The following is a 26,540-nucleotide window of genomic DNA, read 5'->3' as shown; positions in this document are numbered from 1 at the left end:
TTCCTGGCCTGGCCACACGACCTAAGATGGCCCGTGAGACTCTATCCTGCTGCTACAAGTATTGAGTGGAAAAGAAGCCCTGTCTGCTGACTGTGCAGAGCTGCGGACACTCTATGAAGGTGCCCAGCCAGAATGAAGCCAGCATGGAAGAAAGCACAGACACGACCAGGGATACATCTCAGACAAAGCAATACAAGCACCATCCAGACAACATGTGGAGATCTGCCTCTGTCGACTGTATGAGCCAATAAACGTTCCCTTTCTCTGCTTTCCTTTCCACCCTCTATTTCTTCCTGCTTTAATTTGGTTTGAGTTCTATTCTGCCATTTGCTATCAAAAGAGCCTTGACTAATTCAAAAAGGTAACAATGTGATGGCGTTTGGAGAGAGGCCTTTGAGAGATGCTTGGGTTATGAGAGTGAAGTCCTCATGAATGGAATTAGTGCTCTTACAAAACAGACCTCAGAGAGCTCCCTTACCCCTCTGCCACTTGAGGCTGTAGTGAGAAGATGGCAAACTATGAACCTGGAAGCAGGTCCCCACCAGACACTGGATCTGCCAGAGCCTGATCTGAGATTTCCAGCCTCCAAAACTGTGAGAAATAAACTTCTGTGGTTTGTCAGTCCCCTAGTCTATGGCCTCCATAGGAAGCAAAGCTATGACCAACCTAGATGCATATTAAAAAGCAGAGACATTACTTTGCCAACAAAGACACATCTAGTCAAAGCTATGGCTTTTCCAGTGGTCATGTATGGATGTGAGAGCTGGACCGTGAAGAAAGCTGAGTGCCGAAGAACTGATGCTTTTGAACTGTGGGGTTGGAGAAGACTCTTGAGAGTTCCTTGGACTGCAAGGAGATCCAACCAGTCCATCCTAAAGGAGATCAGTCCTGGGTGTTCATTGGAAGGAATGATGCTGAGGCTGAAGCTCCAGTACTTTGGCCAGATGATGCGAAGAACTGACTCAGTGGAGAAGACCCTGATGCTGGGAAAGATTGAAGGCAGGAGGAGAAGGGGACGACAGAGGATGAGATGGTTGGGTGGCATCACCGACTCAATGGACATGAATTTGAGCAAGCTCCAGGAGATGGTGATGGACAGGGAAGCTTGGCGTGCTACAGTCCATGGGGTCACAAAGAGTCAGACGTGACTGAGTAACTGAACTGAACTGAACTGAACTAGCCTATGGTCTTTTTTGTTATAGCAGCTGAATAGACGAAGACAGCCATGCTGCCCCCTGGAGACCTCATGCTCTGGGAACGGGAGAAGTCCATAGTTGCTGAGCAACTGGCTACCCTGTCCTAGTTCCTATTCCTGGCATGAAAGTTTAGCTGTAACCCCCAGGCTGCCAAAGCCCAGCCTACCTTGTTGACTGAAGGATTTCCAGTAGATGGGAAAAGAGAGAGAGCTCCAAATTGTCAGCAGCGTTCATCCAGAGCTGGAAGACAGAACACAATGAAATCAAGTATGTGAAGGGAAGGGTTGCCAGGCAGTGTGAGCTGGTGAGGTGCTGGGTGTGGTCTCCCTTGGCTTGGAATCACCGACACAGCTTTACCAGCTCCAGAATCACACCAGCTCTCCTAACTGCTAGAAAACATAGTGGGCACCACACCCAGGAGAAAGTGCAAACACCATCGCTGTCTTTCCCATCTCTGCTGCTGTCTGGAGCTTTGCTGTGGATCCTGATTCAAACCACGGACGCCTACAGTAACCATCTTCTACACGTGTCCCACCCTGGGCCTCACAGCCTGTGCGTCAACACACCAAATGCATCTCATTCTCATTGGATCCGACTACGCAAGGCAAATACCCGTGTTCCCAACTTAGCGAGGAGAAACTAGAGGGTAAGACCTTTGAGAGACAGCTCCCTTATCACCAACAAGTCACTGAACTGGAATTAGGAGCTGAGTCTCACCTCTCAGGTTTTATACTGCAGCGACTATGCAAAGAGTCACAACTGAACTGAACTGATCTGAACCATGCATTCAGCTCGTGCGTGCAGTTTCTTCAGGTCCCCTGTCTATAGAACCTGCAGCTCCTATGCAACGGAACTGTGAATGACACCCACTTGTGAAATGCACTGAGGTTCTGAGAGTGAAGTTTATCACTCGGGTTATTTTCTTTACTGTTAGCAAAATGCAGTTGCTCCCCATTCTCCTGGGGCAAAGGTGATAGCGTGTCTTCATTCTTATTTGTATTAACACTTCCCTTTAGAGAGCTCTATTATTCCCATCTAAATGATGATATTTCCTAAGTCCCAGAATCTAGAAAGTTCAGATGCGGGAGTTTAAGAGTGCACTCTTAGAGCAGCAAAAAGAGCTCACACTTCCAAATGGTACCATTTGCTGGAGGCAAGAAGCATTGCGCGACGTCCTAAAACCAAATCATTATCTGCATTTAGAAGATAAGAACGGTGAGGCTCAGAGAGACTGAGTACCTTGTCTGGCGCCCACGGTTTCTAATTGGCAGAGACTGGCTTCCAAGCCTGGTCTGTCTGACCATGGAGCCCACTCTCTTTCCTTCTTGCTGTGGACAGGCATCTCCTGCAGACAGTGACTCAGAGAGTCAATAATCAACCTCGCTTGAACCAAGCAAGTAGTCATGGCTCCATCCATTTACTCACGGGGGAAAGTGGAACAACCTCAGTGGCTGTAAGTTTATTATGAAGGCAGAGACTGACCCTCTCCAGTCCCCAAGGCTCAGCATCGGACACGCCATGTAGTGACCTCTTAATAAGGATCCACTCCCTTTTTTAAAAGAGTGGATATAAAGTAAACCAAAATAAGACAAGCGGGTTACTCTTAAGCCAAAATCAGCCTGACATTTCCAGCCCCTGAAAGCACAGTCACCGCCAGCTACACACAGAGGTAGGGCAGCTGTCATTTGAGAGAGTTGGTGTCAATAAATGTGGCTCCCGGGAAGGTAGAGGTAACCAGACACGGCACCCCAGCATACTCAAGGGGATGCCAAGAGCTTTGCATCCTTGAATTCGCGCATTCATTCATGAAGGCAGTCACTGAATAAATGATACATCAGGCTCCGTGTAGGGAGCTGGGGGAGCTGAGAAAGTAAGACAGACACCCTGAAGCGTACACCTTCCCATGCCTCCTGCTCCAGAGCTTTAGAAAAATAACAAGTTGTCCCAGCACACTTGAGGCCACCCAGCTCTTTTAGAAATTATTTTACGTAATACCAACTGTCTGGATTTTGGAAAACATGCATAACTGAGTCTTCTGGTTGTTATTCTGTGTCACATAACCCCTGTACTAAAGACTGTATTAAGATGTCTGTATTAAAGTAGTTTGAATTTCAAATGAATCATGTGTCAAATTCTGCTCTCTCCTCACCCCTAGGATGACCTCAGTCTCAGAAAGGGGTGGCCTTTTCTGAAGCCACAGGCCTAAGGCATGCATGACTTCAACTCCCTGTCCCTTGCAGCTTCTCAATGTCCCGCCCCTCCCTGCCGCAAACCAGTCATCAAGGATCTGCCCCTTCCACTGTAACCTCCTCTCTGCTCCCCAAACCTTCCCTCTCCTCGAAGGACTTGTCCCATCAACAGCTGATTCTTACACTGGTATTTTCGATGCCCCCTTTCCACTGCTCCAGTCTCCTAAGTTCTGAAACACTCTTCTTCTCTGCTTCAAAAACCCACTGACTGTCTCCTTCCAGCCTCCTCCCCGCTCTTCACCTCACGCCCAACTCCACCATTTACTCTTCCCTGGGCCTGTCAGTGACCTCCAAACACAACAGACACATCCCTGCCCTGACTTCACTTGATGTAGCCAGCTCTGGGGAAATCCTTCTTCTTTTAAAAATTCTCTCCTCTCCATCTTTTAAAAATGTTATGTCATTTCATTGGTTTATTATGGATTTTTTAGGCATCTTTTCTGCTTGTTTTTATTAGTTGCCTATTTTCTTAAGCCCAGTGTGAAATGCACCAGCTCAGCTGAGGGGCTAGTTTATTCAGAGAGGGGACAGGTGGTGCCCATGGTGGTTCCAGGAACAGGCAGTGGGGGCCCGGTGGGTTCCTGTGTGGGTAATTCCTGGGCTGGGCTGGTGGCAGTGATACAGAGGAGCCAAGATGCCTGAGCATGGCCACGGCATTTAGAAGGCGCAGCAGTGTGGTCAAGGCAGGCTGACTTGTTTACCAGGGTTTGGGGGCAGGAGGAGAAGGGGACGACAGAGGATGAGATGGTTGGGTGGCATCACCGACTCGATGGACATGAGTTTGAGTGAACTCTGGGTGTTGGTGATAGACATGGAGGCCTGGCGTGCTGTGATTCATGGAGTCGCAAAGAGTTGGACACGACTGAGCGACTGAACTGAACTGAACTGAAGGCTATTTTGCATAGTTGCTTCCTGCTGTGCACTGGGAGCCCATATCCCAGGTCTGGTTGACGTCCCCAACAATCCTTGCATCAATCTCCAGGTCCAGGAGGAGAAGGGGATGACAGAGGGTGAGATGTTTGGATGGCAACACTGACTCAATGGAAGTGAGTCTGAGCAAGCTCCAGGAGATGGTGAAGGACAGGGAAGCCTCGAGTGCTGCAGTCCATGGGGTTGCAAAGAGTCGCCTCTACCTGCAGTAACATCGCTGCAGGTGCCCCAAGCCACCTGCTCTTGAAATGCCTGTGGCTGCTCTCACCCCTACATGTGAACAAACGGCATCTGCTCCACCTGGAACATTCCCCCACTCCATATGTTCTGCCAAACTCAGCCCCAGAGCCCTGATTCACGAGCTGAGCTGACTGTCCCCTCTTCACACTCCCCAGAGGCCCTGTCCCCACTCACCGGCACCCAGCACATTGTAGCACCAGCTACGTCCTGTCCTGGGCCCAGATGGCGGTGTGTGGGAGCTGTGTCCTGGTTATCACTGTGCTCCCATAACACACCAGCGTGTGCCCGTCACTCAATAAATGATGCTTTGTGAAGGGATCTGCCCAAAGGTCTGCCCGATGCTCCTCACTCAGCCCTCAGGACCTCTCACTCATCCCTTTACAGGAGCATTTCTAAACAGCAAAGCATCATCCGAAGGAATTGGGATGCTTTAATATCCTCTTATGTATAGAAACCTGCAGTTTTAAAACCTTTTCCCAGATAGTAGCGGATTTGACTCCCGCACCAGCCTGTGAGGGAGAGATGATGGTCTCCCTTTCACACAGGGGAAGACTCAAACTCAGGAGTCAAGAGACTTGTCTGAGGCGACACAGCCTGTTGGTGGTAGGAGTTAATTATAAAGCGGGGCCTCTGAGCTCCAAAGCCTTTGTGGTTTTCTCTCTCACTACCACCTTGACCATGGAGAAGTGGATCCCCTGGGTTTAGTGGAGGCTCCAGGTTTCCTGCATCTTTAGGGCTAGCGACCAACCTCCAGTTTACCTCGAAATCGCAGAGGATGTGCTGGAAGACACCAACGTTGGTGATTACGGAGGGCCCAAAGCCCAGCTCTGCAGTGCCAGTGATAGACAGGATCAGCTGAAAAATGCGATGGTTCAGAAAAGAGGTCTTTTTCCTCAGGAGAAATGCCATTATCTGCAAAGGGTAAAACACAAGGCAGTTTCCTAGTGAATCGGCATCAGGGCTCTCTCTCCCTCATCTGCCTGCTCCTGCCTGCACCTTTTGTCCGCGCAGTCTGGAAACACTCTGCTCTCTGGGACGACTGCCTCCATCGCCTTTTTCTCAGAAGGAAAACATACCCCAGATTCTGCAGCTGCTTCCCCAGCGGTGCCCACTTTTCTGTGCTTCTGTGGCATCACCTCTCCCTGTGGGCCCCGGCTCCTTCCTGAATTTTCCGCATTTCCGGAATGCCACTGTCTGCTGGCTTCCTTCCCCCTTTCTGTGCTTTTCTCACTTTCCTTTACGGGGTCCTACATTCATGCCCACCACACAGATGTCACTGTATCACTAGGCAGCCACCATCTGCCCACAGACCCCGTTCCGTCAGCTCCACTCCAGGCTGCTGCCACCAGATGCGCCATTCTGCCACTCTGCTATGCCAGGCCCGGGAAACCGGCAACACACAGGGTCCAGGCACTGGAGCCCCAGTGGCCCACACTCATCTCAGAGACTCACTAGGTGCATCCAACCTAGCCTCCTGTCTCTGCTGACCTCAGCAGCACGAAAGTCAGGCTGCCCTACCATCCACTTGTATCTGGGTCCTCACCCACTTCATTGAGATTCTCAGCTCAGCTCGTTCACAGCTCAGGTCCCCACTCCTGGGTCTGAGGTCCGCCCTTCTCCCCGTCCTTTCAGACACTCTCCAGTATGTCATCGGGAAGTCTTGCTTGCTGCTATGGGCTGGCTGTTTGTTCTTCCCAAACTCCATATGATGAACTCCTAGTCCCCAGTGTGATGGTATTTGGAGGCAGGTCTTTTGGGAAATAATTAGCACTGGATGAAGGCATGAGGGTGGGGCCCTCACAGATGGGATTCGTGCTCTCAAAACAGTCACAGGAGAGCGTTCTTCCCCTCTCTACTCTGCCGTGTGAGGATACAGTGAGAAGCTGGCCATCTGCCATCCAGGAGGGGCCTCACTCAACCTGACCGTGCAGGCACCCTGACTGTGGGCTCACCAGCCTCCAGAACTATGAGAAAATTCACTTCTGTTGCTAATAAACCACCCAGTCTGTGGTATTCTGTCATAGCGGCCCAAACTGAGACGATTTAGATCAGAAAATAGCTTCTTTTCAGTCTATTCCAGTCGCCTCTTTGGCAGATCTGGCCATTCCCCACTCCCCCACCAGGACATAATTAGAATGGCTGAAAGCTGCATGAGAAAACTCACTCAAGCTGACGGATTCCACTCTACATTAATCGTGTCAAATGTCAAATTGGAATTCGATTTGGCCCGGCAGTGCAACTCTGCTGTTTTGTAAGCTGGCTTTCCCCATCCTACAGATGACGATCTCAACTCTTCTCCTCTCTCCACAACTTCCCACCACCACCACCCAACCCAGTCCACAGCTGAGAGTTTAGACCCGAGACGCGAGCACTCTCATCTCCTCACCACCAGATCCACAAACGCCTGCACTGCATTCCTTCCTGCCGCGGGCCGGGCTTCCACTCGCCTGCGCTCTGGGACCCACCCCTCGCCTGCTCCTTGGGGTGACTCTCCTGTCTGAGCCTCACCCGTATTTCTCCTTTCTGTCACTTTGTTCCTGATAAGCACGGCAACAAGTACATAGGGTTTGTGTTCAGTTGTTCAGTCACGTCCGACTCTGCCATCCCACGGACTGTAGCCCACCAGGCTCTCCTGTCCATGGGATTTTTCAGACAGGAATACTGCAGCAGGTTGCCATTTCCTCCTCCAGGGGGCCTTCCTGACCCAGGGATAGAGCCTGAGTTTCCAGCATCTTCTGCATTGCTGGTGGATTCTCTACTGCTGAGCCACCAGGAACTAGTACAGATACACCATGCCAGATGAGCGTGATAGTAGGGAAAAGCAAGAAAAGCTGCTAGAAACGGAGGAGGCAGGGTGAGGGAGAGCAGGAGACGCAGGCCGTGGTCCAGCTGCAGCCAGTCCTTGACGTGACACCAGACAGCTTTCTTCTAAGGCCCTGACTTGCGTGCCCAAGAGACAAGGAGGCTTTCTCCTGCCCTCACTGGGCCCAGAAGGAACCTGCAGCTGTTGTGCCCCAGTGACTTTATCTAGACTCTGACCCTAGCTGCTGCCCTCCGTGATTCCTTTCTTGGCTGCCTCTCAGCCAGGCAGGCACTCCTGGAGGACAGTGTCCACGTCTCATCTGACATTATGAACAGTAAATAGCCATATAATCATGGTGCACACACACGGCAATTACTCTGAGCAGGCAGTCTTCTAAGCACTCGGCACACATTAATTCTGTGATCACGATCCTACACAATACAGGCTCTTACTATTCCTGTCTTACACAGAAGAGAACTGGGCACAAAGGTTAAGAACTAAAGTTGGCCAACATTTACAGGGCATTTCATCTGGGCCAGACATCATTCTAAGCCCTTCACCTGTATTAAATCATCTAGTCGTCACTGCAACCTCATGATACAGGAGACCCAACAGATCGTATTATACGGATGTGGAAACCAAGACAGAGAGGGTAAGTAACTCAGGACAAGTTAAATAGAAAGCAAGGAAGAGGCTCAATTCCAGCCTAGCACTCTGGTTCCAAGGTCTGGGCTCTTAGCTGTCATGCTAGATGCCAAGTAGGGGGATCGCAGATGATTCTTGAATTCATCAGTGAAAGCTGCTGGCAGCCACAGGCAGGTGGGCATCCCCGCCCTGATCAGAGCCCCTCTCCGGCCGGCTGTCACCTGGTCCTCTGCTCTGGTGAGGCTGAGGGACCGAGGAACTTTCCGTTTGCTTTCTCCAAAAGTCATACTGATGGGAACGTCTACTTGGGCCAGCAAGGCTCCGCCCTGTTCCTCAGGGACGACAGCTTCCTGCTGGGGGGTGGGCGGCATCTGCAGACTCAGGCGGGAGGGCAGCCGTACCTGGTACCCACAGATGCGCTGCATCAGGCGGTCACACGCGGCGTTGCTGGTCAGGACCAAGTGCAGGACTTTCACAGCCGCGTACATGCTGTGGTCGTCCGTCGCCAAGGAAATGAGGCCCAGGAGGATGGCGGGCCCGCCAATGAAGTCCAGGCTGCTGGCAGCAGGGCTGGAGTGGAACACCCTTACCCCTGTGTGGGACAGAGACAGGGACCCCTGAGCACACCACGGCTCCACTGCCTTGGAGACTCCTCTGGCAGCACGCAAGAGCTGTCAGGGACATCACCCACTTACAGCTGTGGGGCCTGGGCACAGGACAGGCTAGGAGGAAGAGTAGGGGCTCTAAAAGTTTGAGGTCACTGAGAGACCCTGTGCTGAGTCCTCTCTGGGTCATAGAAGGCTGAAACAGCCCAGGGGGTCTCAGACCTCCGCCCTCTGTCTTGGCCCAGCGTGCCAGATGAGCCAGCCGCCCTCTGAGCTGGCTGCTCTGACAGCCTCTGGCTCTTGTCTGGGCTCTAGATTCTGCGGCACTGGCCCCTGGCACCAGCTCTGTTTCGCCCTTGCCTGATTGCAAGGCACGGTCCCTGGTTGTTTTTTTCACCCAAACCACCACCACAGTTGCCTCTGCTCAGAGGCCCCACTCTACTCACTATATAGGCTCCGTTGTGCGTCGGTGCCAGCTTGGTTAGTAGCAAGCTCACTACCAGTTGTCAGACACAGCAGAGTGATTTGATCTCTGCAGGGAAGCTGACTCTCTGGTTGGGGTGAACTCTCGACTCTCACTATCACCAGCTGAGCTTCTCAGCCCACGCAGTCTTGCCTGCTGCTGCTGCCAAGTCGCTTCAGTCGTGTTCAACTCTGTGCGACCCCATAGAAGGCAGCCCACCAGGCTCCCCCATCCCTGGGATTCTCCAGGCAAGAACACTGGCGTGGGTTGCCATTTCCTTCCTACCACCCCAGAATTCCAGGCTGCACAAATGATGCCAGCCACATGCTCTTCTTCCCAAATAGCAGTAAAAAGATCATACCTAATTGGCCCACAGCAACAGCTCCAATGGTTCGAAGAGAACCCGAGAGGTGACCAGCACAATTTCTTAGCAAGAACACAGGCACGGCACTGTCACGGGATGAAATGTTCATCTAGAGAAATTGGCAACAGTTAGTCCTAAGCAGGAGAAGGCAATGGCACCCCACTCCAGCACTCTTGCCTGGAAAATCCCATGGAGGGAGGAGCCTGGTGGGCTGCAGTCCATGGGGTCGCTAAGAGTCAGACACGACTGAGCAACTTCACTTTCACTTTTCACTTTCAGGCATTGGAGAAGGAAATGGCAACCCACTCCAGTGTTCTTGCCTGGAAAATCTCAGGGACAGGGGAGCCTGGTGGGCTGCCGTCTATGGGGTCACACAGAGTCGGACACGACTGAAGTGACTTAGCAGCAGTAGTCCTAAGCAACTTTCCTGGAGAGGAGGAGGTCTTGTTCAGGAGCTCCTGGAGGGCAGGCATCCTGAGGCCTGGCACTCCGTTAGTGTGAAAGTGAAGGAAAGTGAAGTCGCTCAGTCGTGTCCGACTCTTTGCGATCCCATGGACTGCAGTCTACTAGGCTTCTCTGTCCATGGGATTTTCCAGGCAATACTGGAGTGGGTTGCCATTTCCTTCTCCAGGGGATCTTCCTGACCCAGGGATCAAACCCAGGTCTCCTGCATTGCAGGCAGACGCTTTACCCTCTGAGCCACCAGGGAATAGTACACGATAATATCCATTAGTGTAAGCCACTGGATAAATAATAACTGAACCAACATCAGAGGGACTGAAGCCAAAATTCAGGTTCTTTCCTGCCTCCCAGTTTTGGCTTAATCAGAAAGGAGAACCTTTCATTATACAGTTGTGCCACCAACGTCCCACATGGTCACTGATTAAACAAATGCTCACAACGAGGAGCTGATGAGAGTAGGAAGGCCCTTAGGACACTTGGAGGCATAACAGTGTTGAGATGCCCAGGGCTGCCTTCTTCCCAGTCTAGGGGCATCCACCTCTGCAAGTCGTGGCATCACTGGTCTCCAAGGGCCAGAAGACGGGACCCTGGCCTCTTCTAGCAGAAGACTCTGTGCTGGGAAGGCATAGTGTTAGTGCTCAATAGGACTTAACCCCTGATCCCACCTCCTCAGGAAAGGGAGGGGACCCTCTGTCTGTCAGAATATAAACAAATGAGCCCACATTCATCAACAATAAGCAAAAGAGCTCTTTATGCAGGGGATTAGGAAATAGGAAACCTAATGGCCTCTTTACCTAACTAACTTGTCTGCTTGCTGCTTTGCAAAGTTTTGTTTAACCAAAATGACTCAAAGACTGCCTTATAATCTTAGGGGTTAGAAGCCCCCAGGAAATGGAAGTTTAATAGTGTTCCCAGTGTCACAGATGTCGTTTACCCATTCAATTTGTTCTCGCTCTAGAATGAAGAGAATGAGGAGCACCTACTTTCTTCTCTGAAAGAAGAGATTTGGTCTTGAGTGTGAATGGGCAGGAGTCACAGACTATTTTCACAGATGAAGTGTGTCTGTCGGCACACACACACACATGTGAACTGGTGTCCATCTAGCCACTGAAGGCTGCAGCAAGCATGAGGTCTTTATTCGGAAAAGGGGCAGCGAGGGGCGTTAGCAGGTGTACCTCTTTGGCAATCAGACGGCTGTCCACCTCATTGTACGTGCTTCTGATGTCTGCAACACTGGTCACGGAGGAGCTGGCTATGTGAAGGGCAAAGGAAAGCTTTTCCTCTGCAACCAGGGGCGCCACTTCCACACCAGGATCCTCTCCTACAACAACACATCTTCAGTTCTTTCTACTCTCGCTTTACTGAGGAGGAGATTAACCCTCAGAAGAGTGAGCATCTGCTGCCGCCGGGCAAAGCCATGGCTGAGCAGTGTTTGTCGCTGTTATATGCTATCACATTGCATGCCATGTACGTTTTGTCCCCACCTGTCATTTCTGATACATAGAAAATTGTAGAGAAATCTCACAATATTAACCTACTATAAAACAGAAGCACTCCAGGTATGAAGCTACTAGGTCTTGAGACATCTGTTGTGAGTGTAACCTCACCCCCAAAACCAAAGTGCTGGGCTGAAAGCCCTGTGGTTTTCAGTGAGCTGTGTGTCCATGGTAAACACCTCCCTTGGTTTTAGCACACAGGCGCTCACGCAAGGAGAGCTCTCTGTGCTACTGGAGAAGCATGGTGTAAACAAAGAGTTGATGAAACTTCGGCCCTCGACCTGGCCTCCTCGCATTGTTCTTGCCAGTGCTCGCTGCTAGAGGAAATGAAGTTCAAAGAACACATGAAGCCAAGCCTAAGGACCACAATGCTCCACCGTGCCCAGCCACCCTGCACCACGCAAGAAGGCATCAGTGCGCAGACTCATTTAGCGCTTTTCCCAGAGGAGAGCTGACCCCCTCGGCTTGGCAGAGCACAGAGAGCATTACTCCCTGCTTGAACAGCCAACAATCGATACTGAAAATGTGGATGTTTTGTCTGCCTGTTTAATAATTGAAGACAACAGTATACTTTAGTTAAAAAGCTTCTTCATTAAAAGGAATGTAACTTATTTATCTCATTCTCTTCCCTCTTTCTTTGCTGATGATATTACCTACCTACTTTTCTCTGTTACATACTCTGGAATTGAAACCTACAGGAGATTGTTATTTCCTTTTCTGCGACATTTTCTATTGGCTTGTGAATATATAACAATCCAATTACAGAGGACTTCCCTAATGACTGGCCTGTGATGAGTTTTTTCCTTATAAATAAGCTATAAATAACTGGATATCTATTTAAAAATGAGAATCAGCAAGGTTATTATAAATCAAAACACCCCATACCTTGGATGTGCACAGCCTGGAAGTTACCACAGTATCTTGGACCAAGTTTGTTAATAACTTCCAGAGTTTCCATTGAGATGGCTTCTTCAAAGAAGTACGTGGGGCCCAGACGCCATGTTAGTAATGACTTTTGTTTCCAAACTCGAGGGGTACCAATATATCCATAAACATCCACAAATGAGGATGGATCCATTGAAAGGAATGGTCCTGGTAAGGCCTGAATGTACAACATCTGTCAAAACAAAAAGGTGGGGGAAAGGGGTAGATGGGATGTATTTAATCTCAGAATTAATCAAATAAATACATACAACAAAAAATGATGTACCTTATTCATCTCTCAAAGTAAAAACTTCATTCAGAAACATTACAAAGATAACTCTCAAAGCTGAGAAACACCACATAAAACAGTTTATCAAAAAAATTCCGTGCGTATGTCCTCTCAGTTGTGCCCAAGGACTGTAGCCTGCCAAGCTCCTCTGTCCACGGGATTTCCCAGGCAAGAACAGTGGAGTGGGTTGCTATTTCCTCCTGCAGGGCATCTTCCCAACCCAAGGACTAAACCTGAGTCTCTTGAGTCTCCTGCAATAGCACACAGATATTTTACCACCAGCACCACCTGGGAAGCCAGCGGGAGTAAAAAACTGACATTGCGCCTTCGGAAGTAAATGTGATAAAGAATACAGTGTCACCAAAAGGTTCATCTTTTTTTCCAGTCATTTCACAAAGAACTTTAAAGTCTAGTGTTGGCACATTAATTAAGTTTTACCTACTAAATATAGCTACAGACTAGAAAGGGAGAAATAAAACTGTCCCTATTTGCAAATGGCACGTCCATGTAGAAATTTCTAAGGAATCCACCAAAAAAACAAACTAATAAGTGAATTCATCAAAGTCACAGGATATATGATCAACACATAAAAATAAATTGCATTCTATTGACTAACAAAGAACATTCAGAAACTACAATTGCTCCCAAGAAAAATAAATACTGTTTTATTTTGCAAAATCCCATGTGAAAGAGGATGAAAGAAAGCTATAGATTAGGAGAAATTATTTACAAAATTACATATCCAACAAAGGACCATTATCTAAAATATTTAGATAAAACTCTTAAAACTCAATAGTAAAGCAGTAAACAATCCAATTAGAAATGAGTGAAACATATACACAAACATCACTAAAGAGGATATACAAGCTGCAAACAAGGTTCTAACATTTGAGAACAGCTGTTTCATCTCCAACCTAAGTCCATCTTTTTTCTTGCTCAACAAACCTGCATCTAAACACAGACCTTATGTTTATCCCATTTAAATTTCACTTGCTGGAAAGTCATCTCTGTCAGTCTTGGCCCTTGGCCATTCTCCACGCCAAATTTTGCATATTTTGACATATTTCCAGGGCCTCACATACCTTCTAACCTCCATGCTGACTCACTCTAGTTTAGCAGGCCCCTGAGGTTGGATGTTCATCTATGTGCCAATTCACTAAGCGACACATCAGCCTTGTAACTATAAATTCAATACGACTCATCAAGCGTATGTAGCATGCTTTCTGCATGCCAGTCCTGTGCTAGGTGAAAGCCAGTTCCAGATATCAATAGGACAAGGCTCTTAGCCTCACAGTACATGTTCTGCTTCACAGAATACAATCTATTCTACAAAACAAGACTGGATGCCAACATACTCTGTGAAAGAGGACCAAAACTAGCCTACTCTGTAATTATGCCTAAAGAGATTTAAAAAAAAAAAAAAAAGACTTTGGGTGACCATAAATGTAACCACACTTTTCGTCCTGGCTAACGTGAGTGACCACTGCTCTTTCTCCAGTGACAGTTTAAGCCCTTTCCCTTTCCTTCTGCTTCCTGATTAAAAGCTCTGAACATACATAGATACCAAATTGTCTCTCTGACAGCACCCCATTCAGAACTGAGTGACCTCCACTTTTTTGAACCCTCGCCAAAATCACCTAAAGTGAGCCCAAATCCTGTTAGTTCCTCCTAACGCCTCATGACTCCGTGGTAAGCAGGGTAAGAAGGCTCTTGCTGCAGCAAGCTTCACAAATACACCTCTTTTTTGTACTGTATGCATGCTCCTGGAGGTATTTGACTGGTGGGCATGGACAGTTCCTAACACCTAAAACAATACCTAACATACATTAGGTATTCAATGAATGTTTAACACGGGGAGGAAGAAAGGAAGGTGCGAGGTAAGACGTTAACAATTGAAGTCAAAAGTTAACTTTACACTTTGGAGGCCCTTTTTTTTAGTGCTCTTGGTGAATCCTTCTTACCTCTGTGACTAGGAGGCATGGCCACGGGGCAAGCACAGCTTGGGGGAATCATCTCACCTTGGCTGAGCCGATGACCTGTCCATCCAGGTAGGTGAAGACTGTACAATTCCTTTTCATTTCCTTGGTGACAACCACAGCCAGGTGGTGCCACTGACCACAAGCCAGCAGCTGGCCACACCTGACCCGCAGCTGGCGTCCCGCAGAAGGCTCAGGGTCATCCTCGGGTTCCATGACATCTGGACGAGAACACGAGCACCAGGCTCACCTGCCGCGCCAGGAGCAGCAGCCCAGCCCCGGGGGCCCCAGCGCCAGCGGAGCAAGCGGCGAGCTGCCCTTAGAATCCTAACAGTGGCAGGAGCGTTCACGGCTGGAGCCCTTGCTCTGGGCCAGACACCGAGGTAGGTGCTATCACGATTCCCAGACTACCATCCTGAGGCACAGTGAGGAGGGGCAACTTGCCTAGGGTTGCATAGCTGGAGTTCAGACCTAGGAGTCAGGCTGGGGGTCTACCTACCACTAGACTGCCTCCATAGGGACACACATGGGCTGGCAAAGTCCCAGAAGGGCAGGAGCTTAGGTGGCTGGGCTGTGTGTGAAGGACACCAGGCCAAATCCTGGGCCTTCCAAAGTCGAGGTCTCACTATGAAACGGGGCACAAAAACAGGCATGGCCATAACACACTGGGCTTGGCCATCACAGTCCACTTTGGGCCACTGCAGGCACGTGAGCTTGAGATCCAGGCTGAGCTCTAGGCGCCAGAATCAGAATCAGCCACCTACCTACACAGCTGAGGGCAGGCAGGCACCCCAAGCTCTTGGGTCAAGAGCTGCTGGCTCAGTCCCACATCCCCCAAGCGTGGGTGAAATCTCACCCAGGGGCTGAAACTCTTTCTCTTCTGTGGACACGACCAGGGAGAGGTCTTCCGGGCAGAGGCTGACGGAGAGGCAGGTGAAAGGCTGCTCGGTCCTGGCCAGGTGGCGCACCAGGGTCAGGAAGCGCAGCGGATGGCCCTCCGTGGCTGAGCTGTGCCTGCCGATCAGGAACCAGCAGGAGAAGGTCAGGCCGCCGGGCGGAGGGAAGGGCCTGGCAGCGCCTGGGGTCAGAACACAAGCACTCCCTGAGGCTTTGTCCTGCTGTGCAAGCCTGTCTAGACTCACTGTGGCTCTGACTCGGCCCAGGGGTGGCCCTGCTGTGTGCCAGTACTGGGCCCTGCCTGATCCACACCCACTTCACAGCAACCCGTGCAGCACGACACTCTTGTCTCCTCCCCTAATCGCAGGAATAAGTCATATTCCCTCCAGGACTAGAGCCTAGCTCTTCAGAGCCTCTCTCCAATTCTGACCCCCCTATTACGCTGCGTTGCTAAGGGAGTAGAGAGAGAGCACATCCCTGAGATCCATCACCACGTGGCCCACTGGTCAGCTGGTCTAACGCCTGCCTGTGTGCTATGTGGGGCAGAGGAAGCTGGACTAGCTAGGCCAAACCTTGCCTGGGGAGCGCTCACTCTAGGGATACCCAGGCTGGCAGTACAGGTGGGGCCCACTGTCCTCACTGAATGGGCAGAATCAGGCTTGGAGCTCTGCCCTGATGAGCTGTAAAGGCCCCAGCTCCTCAGCATCCACCCTCCCACAGAAGCCCAGACCCTGGCTCTCCTGACAGAGGGTGCCTGGTCTTCAGCTGAGAGCAGCTCTGTACAAAGCATGCCAAGGCCCAGCTGATCCCCACATGAGCCAAGGGCAGGCTTGCTCCTGAGTGGCCATCGGCACTGGGCTCACACGCCTCTCTAGAGCCATCAGGTGGGGTGAGGTGTTTCTGTTGGCCTGTCAGTCATCAACAAAGGGCATCAAACCCAGGCTCAGCTTCCAAGTCAGCCGGCGAGCCCATCAGTGTTCCCTGAGTCCCAGTGTGTGCAGAGCTGTGGGCTGGGCCCTTGGGAGGCACCGTGAACAGGACACCCCTGGCTCAAGACAGAAATGACCAAAGGGAAGGATGAGTCCTCTACAGACACGTGGGACCAAGAGGAAGACTCATGCTTTCTGGAAATGCCAAAAGGAAATCTGAAATCGAGACTCCCCAAGGACTCACTCCCAGGTCAGGGGGAGGGGACCTCAGCAAGCTAAGCCCCCAGGGAAGCACATACCTGTCCCAATCCCTCCAGAGACTGAGTACTCAGTGCTGGCTCCCATCACCGTAGCCAGGGTCGGAACAAACAAACAGCTGGAATAGGAGAGGGTCTCAGATCACTGAACCGCAGGCCAACCTCTGATGTGACGTCTGCCCTTCTGTCTGGCTTCAGGGGCCTCACTCCCTCCTAGGTCATGGGGCCCCCAGGACACAAAGTGATTGATGCTGGCACCACGGCCATAAGAAAGGAATCTGGCTGGAGGCTGGAGGGAAGGGCAGCCTGGAATGCAGACAGTCAAGAGAAGGAGACAGTCCTGGCCTTAGATGGCTAGGGATGCTGCCCTTGAAGATGGGGTGTCTGTGACCCAGATATTTTCCACAGCTGACTATGAGAGCTGATAGAAACTACAGTTTTGTAATCAACATTATAATTCACCCAAGGCACTGGGAAATCAGTGAAGTGTATTTCAAGCATATGAAAGCCGGTCATACCCGTAGCCTTCCACGGACATGTCGAGTTCCACAAAGGATGGAGCCAGGGCCGCCCTCTGAGGCTGCAGGTTGCGGGGCGAGGTCATGGAGATGAGGCTTAGTGCTGTCTGAAGGGTGGAGGTCGAGGTCTGGGACGGCCCCGTGGGCCTCAGGGCCTGTGTGCTTGCTGGGGGAGGGCCGGCATCCCCGGGGGCCACTGCAGAACCCTCAGCAGGCACTGGCATCGCTGCCTGTGACCCTAGGGCCGCAAGCAGAAGAGCTGTGTCTTTGCTCAAAGCACTTCCACTCCTCTTCTGCCACAGTCCCCAAGGAGGGCTCTGCAGAGCGCCAGGCATGCCCAGCCCCAGGGGCAGCCTCCCGGGCCCTCCCGCTCACCCTCTTGCCTGGGACCTCTGCTGATGCTGATAACACTGAATCAGTGGTGACAACCTGCTCCTCCTGGAAACCTCTTCTCCCTTTAATTCTATCATTGCTGCCACTCCTTTCTGTCCATGGGATTCTCCAGGCAAAGAATACTGGAGTGGGTTGCCATTTCCTTCTCCAGGGGATCTTCCCAACCCAGGGATCGAACCCGGGCCTCCTGCACTGCAGGCAGACACTTTATCCTCTGAGCCGCCAGGGAAGCCACACTCCTTTCTGCTGCACGCCTTCTCTTGCTGTCATTGGCTTGCCCCATTAGCTGTCCCTCACTGGGGCTTCGTCCTGGCTCTCTGACCTCCATCTCTTTTCCACAACAGCCTGTCTCCTCAAAAGCTCTGTTTTCCCACCTCCAGCTCCTGGCCCACTCCTGACTCTCCATCCCTGCTTTTCAACTGGGCCTCCTAGCCTTAACATCCTATGCAGTCCACGGCTTTCTTTTCTCCAAGCTGGTTCCCTGGACCAGCATCGTGCTGGGTACCAGGCCAATGCTTTGTCCTCCAGACCCCCTAACTCCTTGCTGAACTGTGAGCTGTGTGAAGCTGACACTGTTCTTCCGTCCAGGGACAATGCTGGGTACCCCCTGCATATGCTGTGACAGGAAGGTTGCTGTGCTCCAGGCACAGAAAGGGGCCAAATACATGCTCACCATCACCATCTTATATGGGGCTAAGTGTCCTCATCCTTCCAGATCTGGTCTTTATCTGGAGACCACGGATCTGATCTTACTGCTCGTCCTCATTTGCTCCATCGAGCAGCAGGCAAAACCATTTTTAAATCTCTCTGCTTCCCATATTCCATTAGGCTTCCTTACAGGAAATGCATGTTCTCTTTTAAATCCCGTTATCCGGCCCCTATTCTCTCTGTCCTCACCTGGGCATCCAGAGTCCCCTCCATGCACATGAGATGAACTGAGTTTTTTCTTTGCAGCCGATGGAGGTGAAGCAATTCCAAGGCCTAGAAACTGTCTGAATATCATAAAAAACAAGAGAGCCAAATGATGACATTTTTAGCCAAAAGTTTCCTCCAGTTCCATCTGAACACTTGCTCTAGATCTCAGAGCCTGCTGGTTCCCCCAGCATGCCTTCCCCTCTTGGCCTGGAATCCTTTTCCTCAGGCCATACAGAACCAGGGTGTCCCTGACCTGGCATTCAGACCAGGGAGCTGGTGAATGTAGGTGCTTTTGACTTAACCAGTGACCAGCTAGAAGCCCCAGACTGGACCTGGAGAGGGAAAGGATTTTGTTGGGAAATAACTTTGCCATAGGTTGTTTCTAAGTTTCTAGTGGACTTGACTGATCAGCTGGACTAGGCACGGTGGCCTTGGCTGACAGCCCCATGAATAGAGGCGGAAGAGGCTGGCCTGGCCCCTGGGTCCCCTACCTGCTGGCTGAACGGGCTGCCTTTGATCCCCCTGCACTTGGTCCTGTATGCCTCCCGGGGTCCAGCAGCTTGTGGGCCTGAGCACCACCCTCCCTCTATCCACACCCTCTAGGGCCACAGGTACTGGAGAGACCCTTGACCTCCCTCCTGCCTTTCTTTCCTCTGCTTTTGTCTTCTGTGTCTGCTCCTCCTTGTGCATCTTCGCTCACCACTGAGACTGTCCAGGAAACATGGCCTTGCGGAGGGGCCACTGGGAAGGCCCACAGGACACAGTGGTGCTGCCTCTGTCCCCCTCCACATCACGTGTCCCAGCCACGGCCCCCAATGCCAGTCAGGCTCTCTGTGGTCTACTCTCCCTCTGGCCACCAAGCCTTCATCGCTCCCCCAACCACTGCCCCCTCCACCCCTTTCAGCAGGGTGTCTTCACATGCCTGGTTCCCTCCTCTCCTGGCCTGGTGACCATCTGCACAGGCTGTAGACCTCAGCCACCACTGCCCCCTTAAAGCCCCCTCTTTACACCCAGTCTCCCAGCTGTGGTCCTCGCAGCTCCACAGAGCTCCCACACTGCACTAGCATTCCCTCCAACACTTTCTGAATTCTCTGCAGGACCCCTGGCTTATTGCTTCACCCCCCAGACTGTCAGCTCCATAAGAGGAGCTACGTCCACTCTGCGGCTGCACATTGCACGAGAACCCAAGACTCCAACCTGGGCTTGCAGTGGCCAACGCTGGGGAGGCAGGAGGAGCGCGGCGATACTCTCACTGTCCACTGTGCACAAGCTTGGCTACCAGGGGCTCAGCAAGATTTAACGCGCAGCACACGGTACCTTAACACGTCTGGTTCGATGGCTTGGGAAGCAAGCTTTTCAAAAATCCTGATGAGGCCCGAGTGCAAGGGGCTGCTGCTGGTGGCCAGAGCCTTGTGGCAAGAAGTCATGAGGGTCCTGAGCATCCCCGCCTCACACATGACCTGACGGTTCTTCTCCGACTTCACCATGGACTGGATGTGACCGGTCATGGAGCACTGGATCTCCCTGGAAAGCTTAGAGTAACCAAAGCAAGCAAGTGGTGAGCCCTGGAGGTCAGCATGTCTCGGGGGCTACTTTGGTCAGCTCCCAGCTAGGGCCTGAGCTGGTGGGAAGGTGAGGAGGCTGAGCGCCCCACAGCCTTTTCTCACCGAGCACAGTCTGTCTTGGGCACTCTCAGAGGTACCCTCCTCACACAAACTGCCAAATAGGAAGATAGCTTAAAACAGACTGCAAACCGGCAGGCGAGAGCCTGCTTCAGCCTGAGATATGTGGTGGCTGAGCCATACAACATTTCTGAATTGCTAACATTTAAAATACTGGAGATTCCACACAGACGTCCAGACATGCGGCCTCTCGCAAAAGGTGGAAAGACCACTTTGCCATTGTGTGTCTGTTGAGAAGTAGTTGGAGCTGGGCAGCGGCCATGCCCTCTGGAGGGTCCCACACCTTACCCTCCAACCACCAGCATCTCTTGCTGGACAATCCTGGGTTTCAGTTTGTGCCCTGGCCCAGAAGGTGGAATCCTGTGGCAGCTGCAGCCTGCTCCATCTCCTCAGGTCAAACCACCCAGCCTGCACAAGCTCCTGAAGTCACAGCTGCTGTGGAGAAGCCTCCCCTCCAACCCACTTCCTCTGTCTGTCTGTCTGGGCTAAGTGCATTCAGACCCACAGACAGCTGCCCTCTTATCTTCCCCTTGCCAGATTTCAACTCACTTTACCGTCTTTACGCCCTTGAAGCCCACAGGATAGAGGCATAGAGTCAGCCTCGTCAGCATTTCAGCCAAATACATTTCATTATTTTCCTAATCTTCCTCTCTTCATAAAAAGATAACCCCTTGGCATTCCCTGCCTCCACCGAAAGGGAATTTCCTTCAGAAAATCTCTAAAGATTGTCCTTTTCTTTTACCTTGTATGAGATTGCCTGAAATCACCAGGATACCAGTTTGATCTTAAAGGCGGTTTCTTGCAGCGGAGGCTATGGGGGCCTTCTTCTGTGGGTGAGGGTACGCGTCACAGCTGCCCCTCCTGTGGACGTCAGCTCCCTCAGGTGGCAGCTGCCCTGCTATGTAGCCCCGCATGTATCTTCGTGTGTGCATACACGTGTTCACATGTACATACCCCTGCACACATACGTAAAAGCGGCACACACACACACACACACACGTATACCCCACCCCCAGACGACAGCCAGTGGGGCCCTGCCCTTCAGCCCCTGTGGCTGAGACCCCTCCCACTTGAGACCGCTGCCCCGCGGGCTCATCCTCACTCAGCCCTCTCCTGCGTCACCCTGCTTCCGTCACCCCCCTTCTCCTGAGCGCCCCTCCACAGACCCCACACACCGGCGCCCTGTCCGGACTCTACTTTGAGGAACACGGCCAAAGGCTGTGGCTTGCTTTACACGCTGCACACCTCTGCCCTGGACTCTGGCTTCAAGAAGAGGGGTCTGTGATGGAGTAGGTGATGTCTAGGTTAGTCCACCAATGTAAAGCCAGCAGTCACCACGAGGCACTTACTTTAGGACTCTGAACCCAGCATTCAGAATCACCTTCCTCTATCATCACCTCCCTGTGCACGTAATCATTCAAGGCCACCCTGCCCAGAGATGGTTCAGGGCATGTCTGTATCACCAAGGGACAGAGTTTAATAAGATGGCATTCTTCCTTAGACTGTAAACACAGTTTTGTAGTATATATGTTTCAAGGATTACAGTGTATGGTGAAACATATATACACTGTTAATCATCCATTTCTAGATTTCTGTTTTTTAAATAAAGGGGTCGCACAGCTCACCCTCCCACCCTTCCATGCCTTTCAGAAGCATGACACCTATAGCTTTTTCCTCAAACTGATGGCATCTGGTGAAATTCCCATTGTTACAATATCTCCAGGAATATTCTCAACTTAAAAATTTAGACTACTTTTAGTTTAAAATGGAAACTACAGTAGAATGGGTTTCCAAGGGGAGTGCTTCCAGGTAGGATTTCTTCACTCTACCGACATCACTGGTATCAAGGAGAGATCTCATTACTCGAAGAAGATGGTCCTTGCAATGAAATCTTTATGCCTCCCCCCATCACCTCTCAAATTCAGACGCTGAAACCTAACGCCCAGTGTGACGGCATTTGGAGGAGGGACCTTTGAGAGTATTGCGTCTGTTCTCAGTCATGTCCAACTCTTTGACACCCCGTGGACTGTAGCCCACCAGGCTCCTCTGTCCATGGGATATCCCATGCAAGAATACTGGAGTGGGTTGCCATTTCCTCCTCCGGGAGATCTTCCTGACCCAGAGATCAAACTCACATCTCCTGTGTCCCCTGCATTGGCAGCTGGATTCTTTGCCACTGCGCCACCTAGGAAGACCCTGAGGGTAGAGCCCTCATGAAGGGGATTAGTGGCCTAGGAAAGAGACCCCAGAAAACTTCTTTTTCCCTTGCACACTGTGAGGATACAGCGAGAAGAGTACCATGAGTGAGGAAATGGGTCCTCACCAAACACTGACTCTGCCAGTACCATGATCCTGGACCTGCCACCCTCCAGAACTGCGAGAAATGAATTTCTGTTGTCTGTAAGCCCCAGGCTGTTATAGCAGCCTGGATGGACAAAGACAATCCCCTTCTCTCTAACTGTGGTATCTGCACAGCCAGTGTAAACTCTAGAGGGACATGTAAGCCAACAGAGGCCAGAAACGGAAGGAAGAAATGCCAGATCCAAGTCACACTAAATGATCCCATGACTTTTACTTTAAGACACGCTTCCATGTGGAAATCGACCCAACCTCCTTGACCCTCTTCCCCAGATCTTCCTTCTGATGCTCTGAACATCCCTTCCTGCATCCATGGAGCCGGAGCCTCTGCTTTCCTTCTCCTCTGCTCGAAACAGAAGAGCCGCTTCCATCCTCTTGCCTAGAACCCTCCCTATCCAAGAACTTGATTATTTGGTAACTGCAGTCTTTTAATTTGGGGTGAGAGTTGGGGAGACAGTCTGCATGAAGCAAGATGCAAAAATAACAACCCAATGTATTATTAATAAGAATTAAAAACAAATGTCTACAATCTCCAATTTTTATTACCAGCACTTCACTTATTGCTTTGGGGACTTTTGGCTTTTTTGTTGTTGATTTTGCTTTCCTCCCCCCCGCCCCCCACCAGAGCAGGAATACTGAAAATCTAAATATGCAAGAAATAAAAAGTTTTCAAAAGGGAAAAACAGAAATGCTGATGTTGTCTAATGATGCCACAACTTTATTCCAAAATTGCTCAATACCCCATAATGGAGGAGGGAAAATTGATCATCCTCATTATCGCTGCAGTGCTGTCAATACCAATATTGCCTTGTTTTGAATAAAATGTGCTGTTTTTTTCAATGTTGGTTCCAGTAAAATGGGGTTTTAGTGAAAATATGAGCAGTAGCAGGAAACCAGTCTGGTTTCTCCCCCTACAAATGGATTGATTTTCCTAACGCGCATTACTTCCAATGCAGGAAGGGGATGGTGGTTCAATTAGGACTCGGTGGTAAGCGCTTAGGGTCACCAGCGGACTGGACCCGCAAGGCACATTATCACAGAGAGATGTGCGGGGCTGCCTGTGGGAGTGTTCTGCTTTCTCCACTTAGCAGCTGTGCTTGTCCAGTTGTGGATGTTTAGTCTTTATCTTTCTCCCACCTGCCTCTTTCCTGGTCTAGATTGATACAGCAGCTCCAGAGCCCAGTGAGGGCTGGGTCTTGATGGAGTCGGTCCCTCCAAGGAGGTGTGGGCTCTGAGTACTGTAGTCCAGAGTGTGCCGTCTGGACATTAATCACACAGCCCTGACGCAGACTAAAACCACCAGGTGACCAGCATCTCCTTCCCCGAGACACTTGGAACTAGCGACTTCTACTGAGTTACTTAAATTTGGATTAGTCGCTTTTTCCAATTTGGTTGTAGTGTTCCTTATTTGATAAGTTTGGAAGAGAGGTGATACACTTTAAGTGACCTCAGCTCTTCAGGAATATAAACTGGACTCACAGCTGTGTTTATTTGACAAGTTGCTGCACTTTTTGTCTTTGTTTGCTTAGAATTAGCTCTCTCTTTACATGGGCATAAACTTTCCATTTTGCACAGTCCCCACCAGCCTGATACACTCATTTGTGGTGTCCACAAAGCCTTGTAGGTATGGGAGGCTGTGATCTTGGTTTAGGTGTAAGAGGGTCCAAATTCCAAAGAATCCATAGAACCCGTGTCTAAAGGCATGGCTTCCTGGATGCACTTGCATGAATTAGCAACAAAGACCAAGATGCACGTGGGCGCCTGCTCTAAATCTTCTGTTTCTTTTACGAATTACATCCATATGATGGCCAATATTTCCTGATAACAGGAGCCTGGGATCTTATATTTATAAAATATTAGTTTCTTTCCAACTTTACTTCCCAACATCCCCTTTGGTCTACCCTGTACTCTATGCCAGTAACATCCTCACCTTTAAATAGTTTTTTGACTAATGCCCAAAGTTGAGACTGTCCTTTCTCATCCCATCCCTTCGATGAAGCCCTAATTATTTTTCAAGAGACAATTCACATGTTCTTTCACTTAATAAAGCTTTTCTGACTATCCAAACCAGCACTGTGTCCACATTTGAATCATTATAAACATCACACTATGACAGGCTACCTATGCATCTGTCTTCTATTTATCCAGAACTGTAAATTGATGCCTGAGACAATGGCTTTTCATCCTTGTTTCCCTGGCACATCTCTCTGTGTCTCAATAGCCACTGAGGAAGCGCAAGCACAGGGCACAAGGTGTACTAGAACCCAGCAGGTACACCAACCTGGGGCGCTGAGAAGGTGGTCAGAAAGGCAATGAGCCAACTGAGTGCTGAAGGATGAGGACAGAGCCAGGTCAACAAGGGAATGACCTCCCCAGGAGAGGAACCAGTGGGTGCAAAGCCCAAGGGGTAAGAGTGAGTCTGGCCTTTCAAGGAAAACCTGGGGATCACAGACAGTTGCCAGCCAGGCTTGATCAGCCTCTGCCCCCAGATCCCTCCCCAACAGTGAGCCTGTGGTCAGCCCTGAGATGGGGCAGGAGACCATTACCAGGGGAACCAGCTGATAAATATCCATCTGGGAAGATGCCTGCAGAGTCTGAAACCTGAAACATTTGTGAAGAGTTTCCATCACCTTGGACACATACACACCCTCACCCCACAATAGCCAGGTCAGGCAAGCAGAGGAGCCCAAGAGGGCTCCATGAGACCCCACATCAGCTTTGTGCCAGAACCTGTCCCCCACGGCTGCTACATCCGCAAGGAGCTCAGGAAAGGAGTAATTAACTTTCCCTGGAGATCCCTATAGCTTTCGCCAAAGTAATTACCGACACAACTCTTTCAAGATACACTTTTCAAACAGATTTTTTGCTGTTGCTGTTGTTAATAGATTTCCATACATGATTGCCTGGCGAAGATTCCTCAAACAAGACTGCAGATTACACAGTCTTCTGTAAAGATGAGGGATCCATTTCCAAGCAACCTGGGGCTCTGGCCCTAATATGTTGCTTTTGAGCTTCCAAACAAGTATTCACCCTTCCTACATCGTCTTGGCATAGGGCACTCAAATACCTACCCAGAAGTAGGGACTCATGTTGATTTGATACTAACTAATGGGAAACTTGGGCTAGTTACTTACTTTCCTTAAGCCATAGTTTCCTTAGCTTTAAAATGAGAATATTGAAAATAGCTGCCGCACGGTCTGTTGTGGCTTTGGTAGAGTCAACAAGAACTGCATCTGTGAAAGTACTTTTTCTTATAGGATGCAAATGTTTTCAGAATATTGACCCCTTTTACTTGCAGTCTATCAGTAAAAGCCCTGATTAGTTATCAATTGTACTCATCGATTACTTTATCAATTGTGTAATGGAAGCTGGAAATATACCTAAAATATATGTGAAATATGTTATCTTTCATTTAATATTTCCAAAATGTTATACACTGTGACTTAGAGTCCTAGAAGCACAGAGTCACAAAAACCAGAAGAGAAAGAGAGAAGGTATGATAGCATATGCTGTGTTCCAGGTGAGGTTCTAAATACTCTCCAACCACACCCCCCACGGAAAAGGTTGCATCAGTCTCCTCAAGCGACGTGATGAGTGGCCGAACTGGCACCGCAACCCTGGTCTCACTTCAGAGCCCATGGTTTTAACACTGTGCAATGCACTCATTACGAGGAAGGGGACTCACTGTCTCACAAGAGCCAGACACTGAGGGTCTGTACAAGTGCTTCATTTGGGGGGTAGTTTGGCCTGGCTTCTGTTCGATTTCCCCCGAGCTAGATGTGAGTGCCTTTAGGCTGGGCAGGTGCCCTTCCCAATGGCCACAGGCCTCACCATTCCCGATCGTTTACACCCACACATTTACTTTACACTTCTGGCCCCAAGACACTGTGTCTGCAGCCCCTATGATCTAGGCCGTATCTGCGTGGCTGAAATTGACGTGCAGAGAAGG

The 26,540-nt window shown here is 50.3% G+C and overlaps 1 protein-coding gene across 7 annotated transcripts in view; it reads right to left on the bottom strand.

The window, feature by feature from the left end:
- WDFY4 (WDFY family member 4) overlaps positions 1-26,540 on the bottom strand; it is a 267,801-nt gene that overhangs the window by 152,306 nt on the left and 88,955 nt on the right. For all 7 annotated transcript variants that reach the window (XM_042241016.2, XM_042241015.2, XM_042241018.2 and 4 more), the window contains exons 14-25: positions 19,869-20,083; positions 18,534-18,628; positions 17,244-17,481; positions 16,768-16,844; positions 15,499-15,720; positions 14,685-14,863; positions 12,339-12,570; positions 11,133-11,278; positions 9,493-9,604; positions 8,465-8,655; positions 5,375-5,527; positions 1,363-1,436 (exon numbers count right to left, since the gene is read on the bottom strand). In XM_042241016.2, coding sequence (XP_042096950.1) covers positions 1,363-1,436; positions 5,375-5,527; positions 8,465-8,655; positions 9,493-9,604; positions 11,133-11,278; positions 12,339-12,570; positions 14,685-14,863; positions 15,499-15,720; positions 16,768-16,844; positions 17,244-17,481; positions 18,534-18,628; positions 19,869-20,083 — 1,934 coding nt within the window. The remainder of the gene's footprint in view (positions 1-1,362; positions 1,437-5,374; positions 5,528-8,464; positions 8,656-9,492; positions 9,605-11,132; positions 11,279-12,338; positions 12,571-14,684; positions 14,864-15,498; positions 15,721-16,767; positions 16,845-17,243; positions 17,482-18,533; positions 18,629-19,868; positions 20,084-26,540) is intronic.

Source organism: Ovis aries, chromosome 25, assembly GCF_016772045.2.
Source record: "Ovis aries strain OAR_USU_Benz2616 breed Rambouillet chromosome 25, ARS-UI_Ramb_v3.0, whole genome shotgun sequence".
In the NCBI taxonomy this organism is placed as follows: domain Eukaryota; kingdom Metazoa; phylum Chordata; class Mammalia; order Artiodactyla; family Bovidae; genus Ovis; species Ovis aries.
This window is presented reverse-complemented; position numbering and strand designations above follow the sequence as displayed.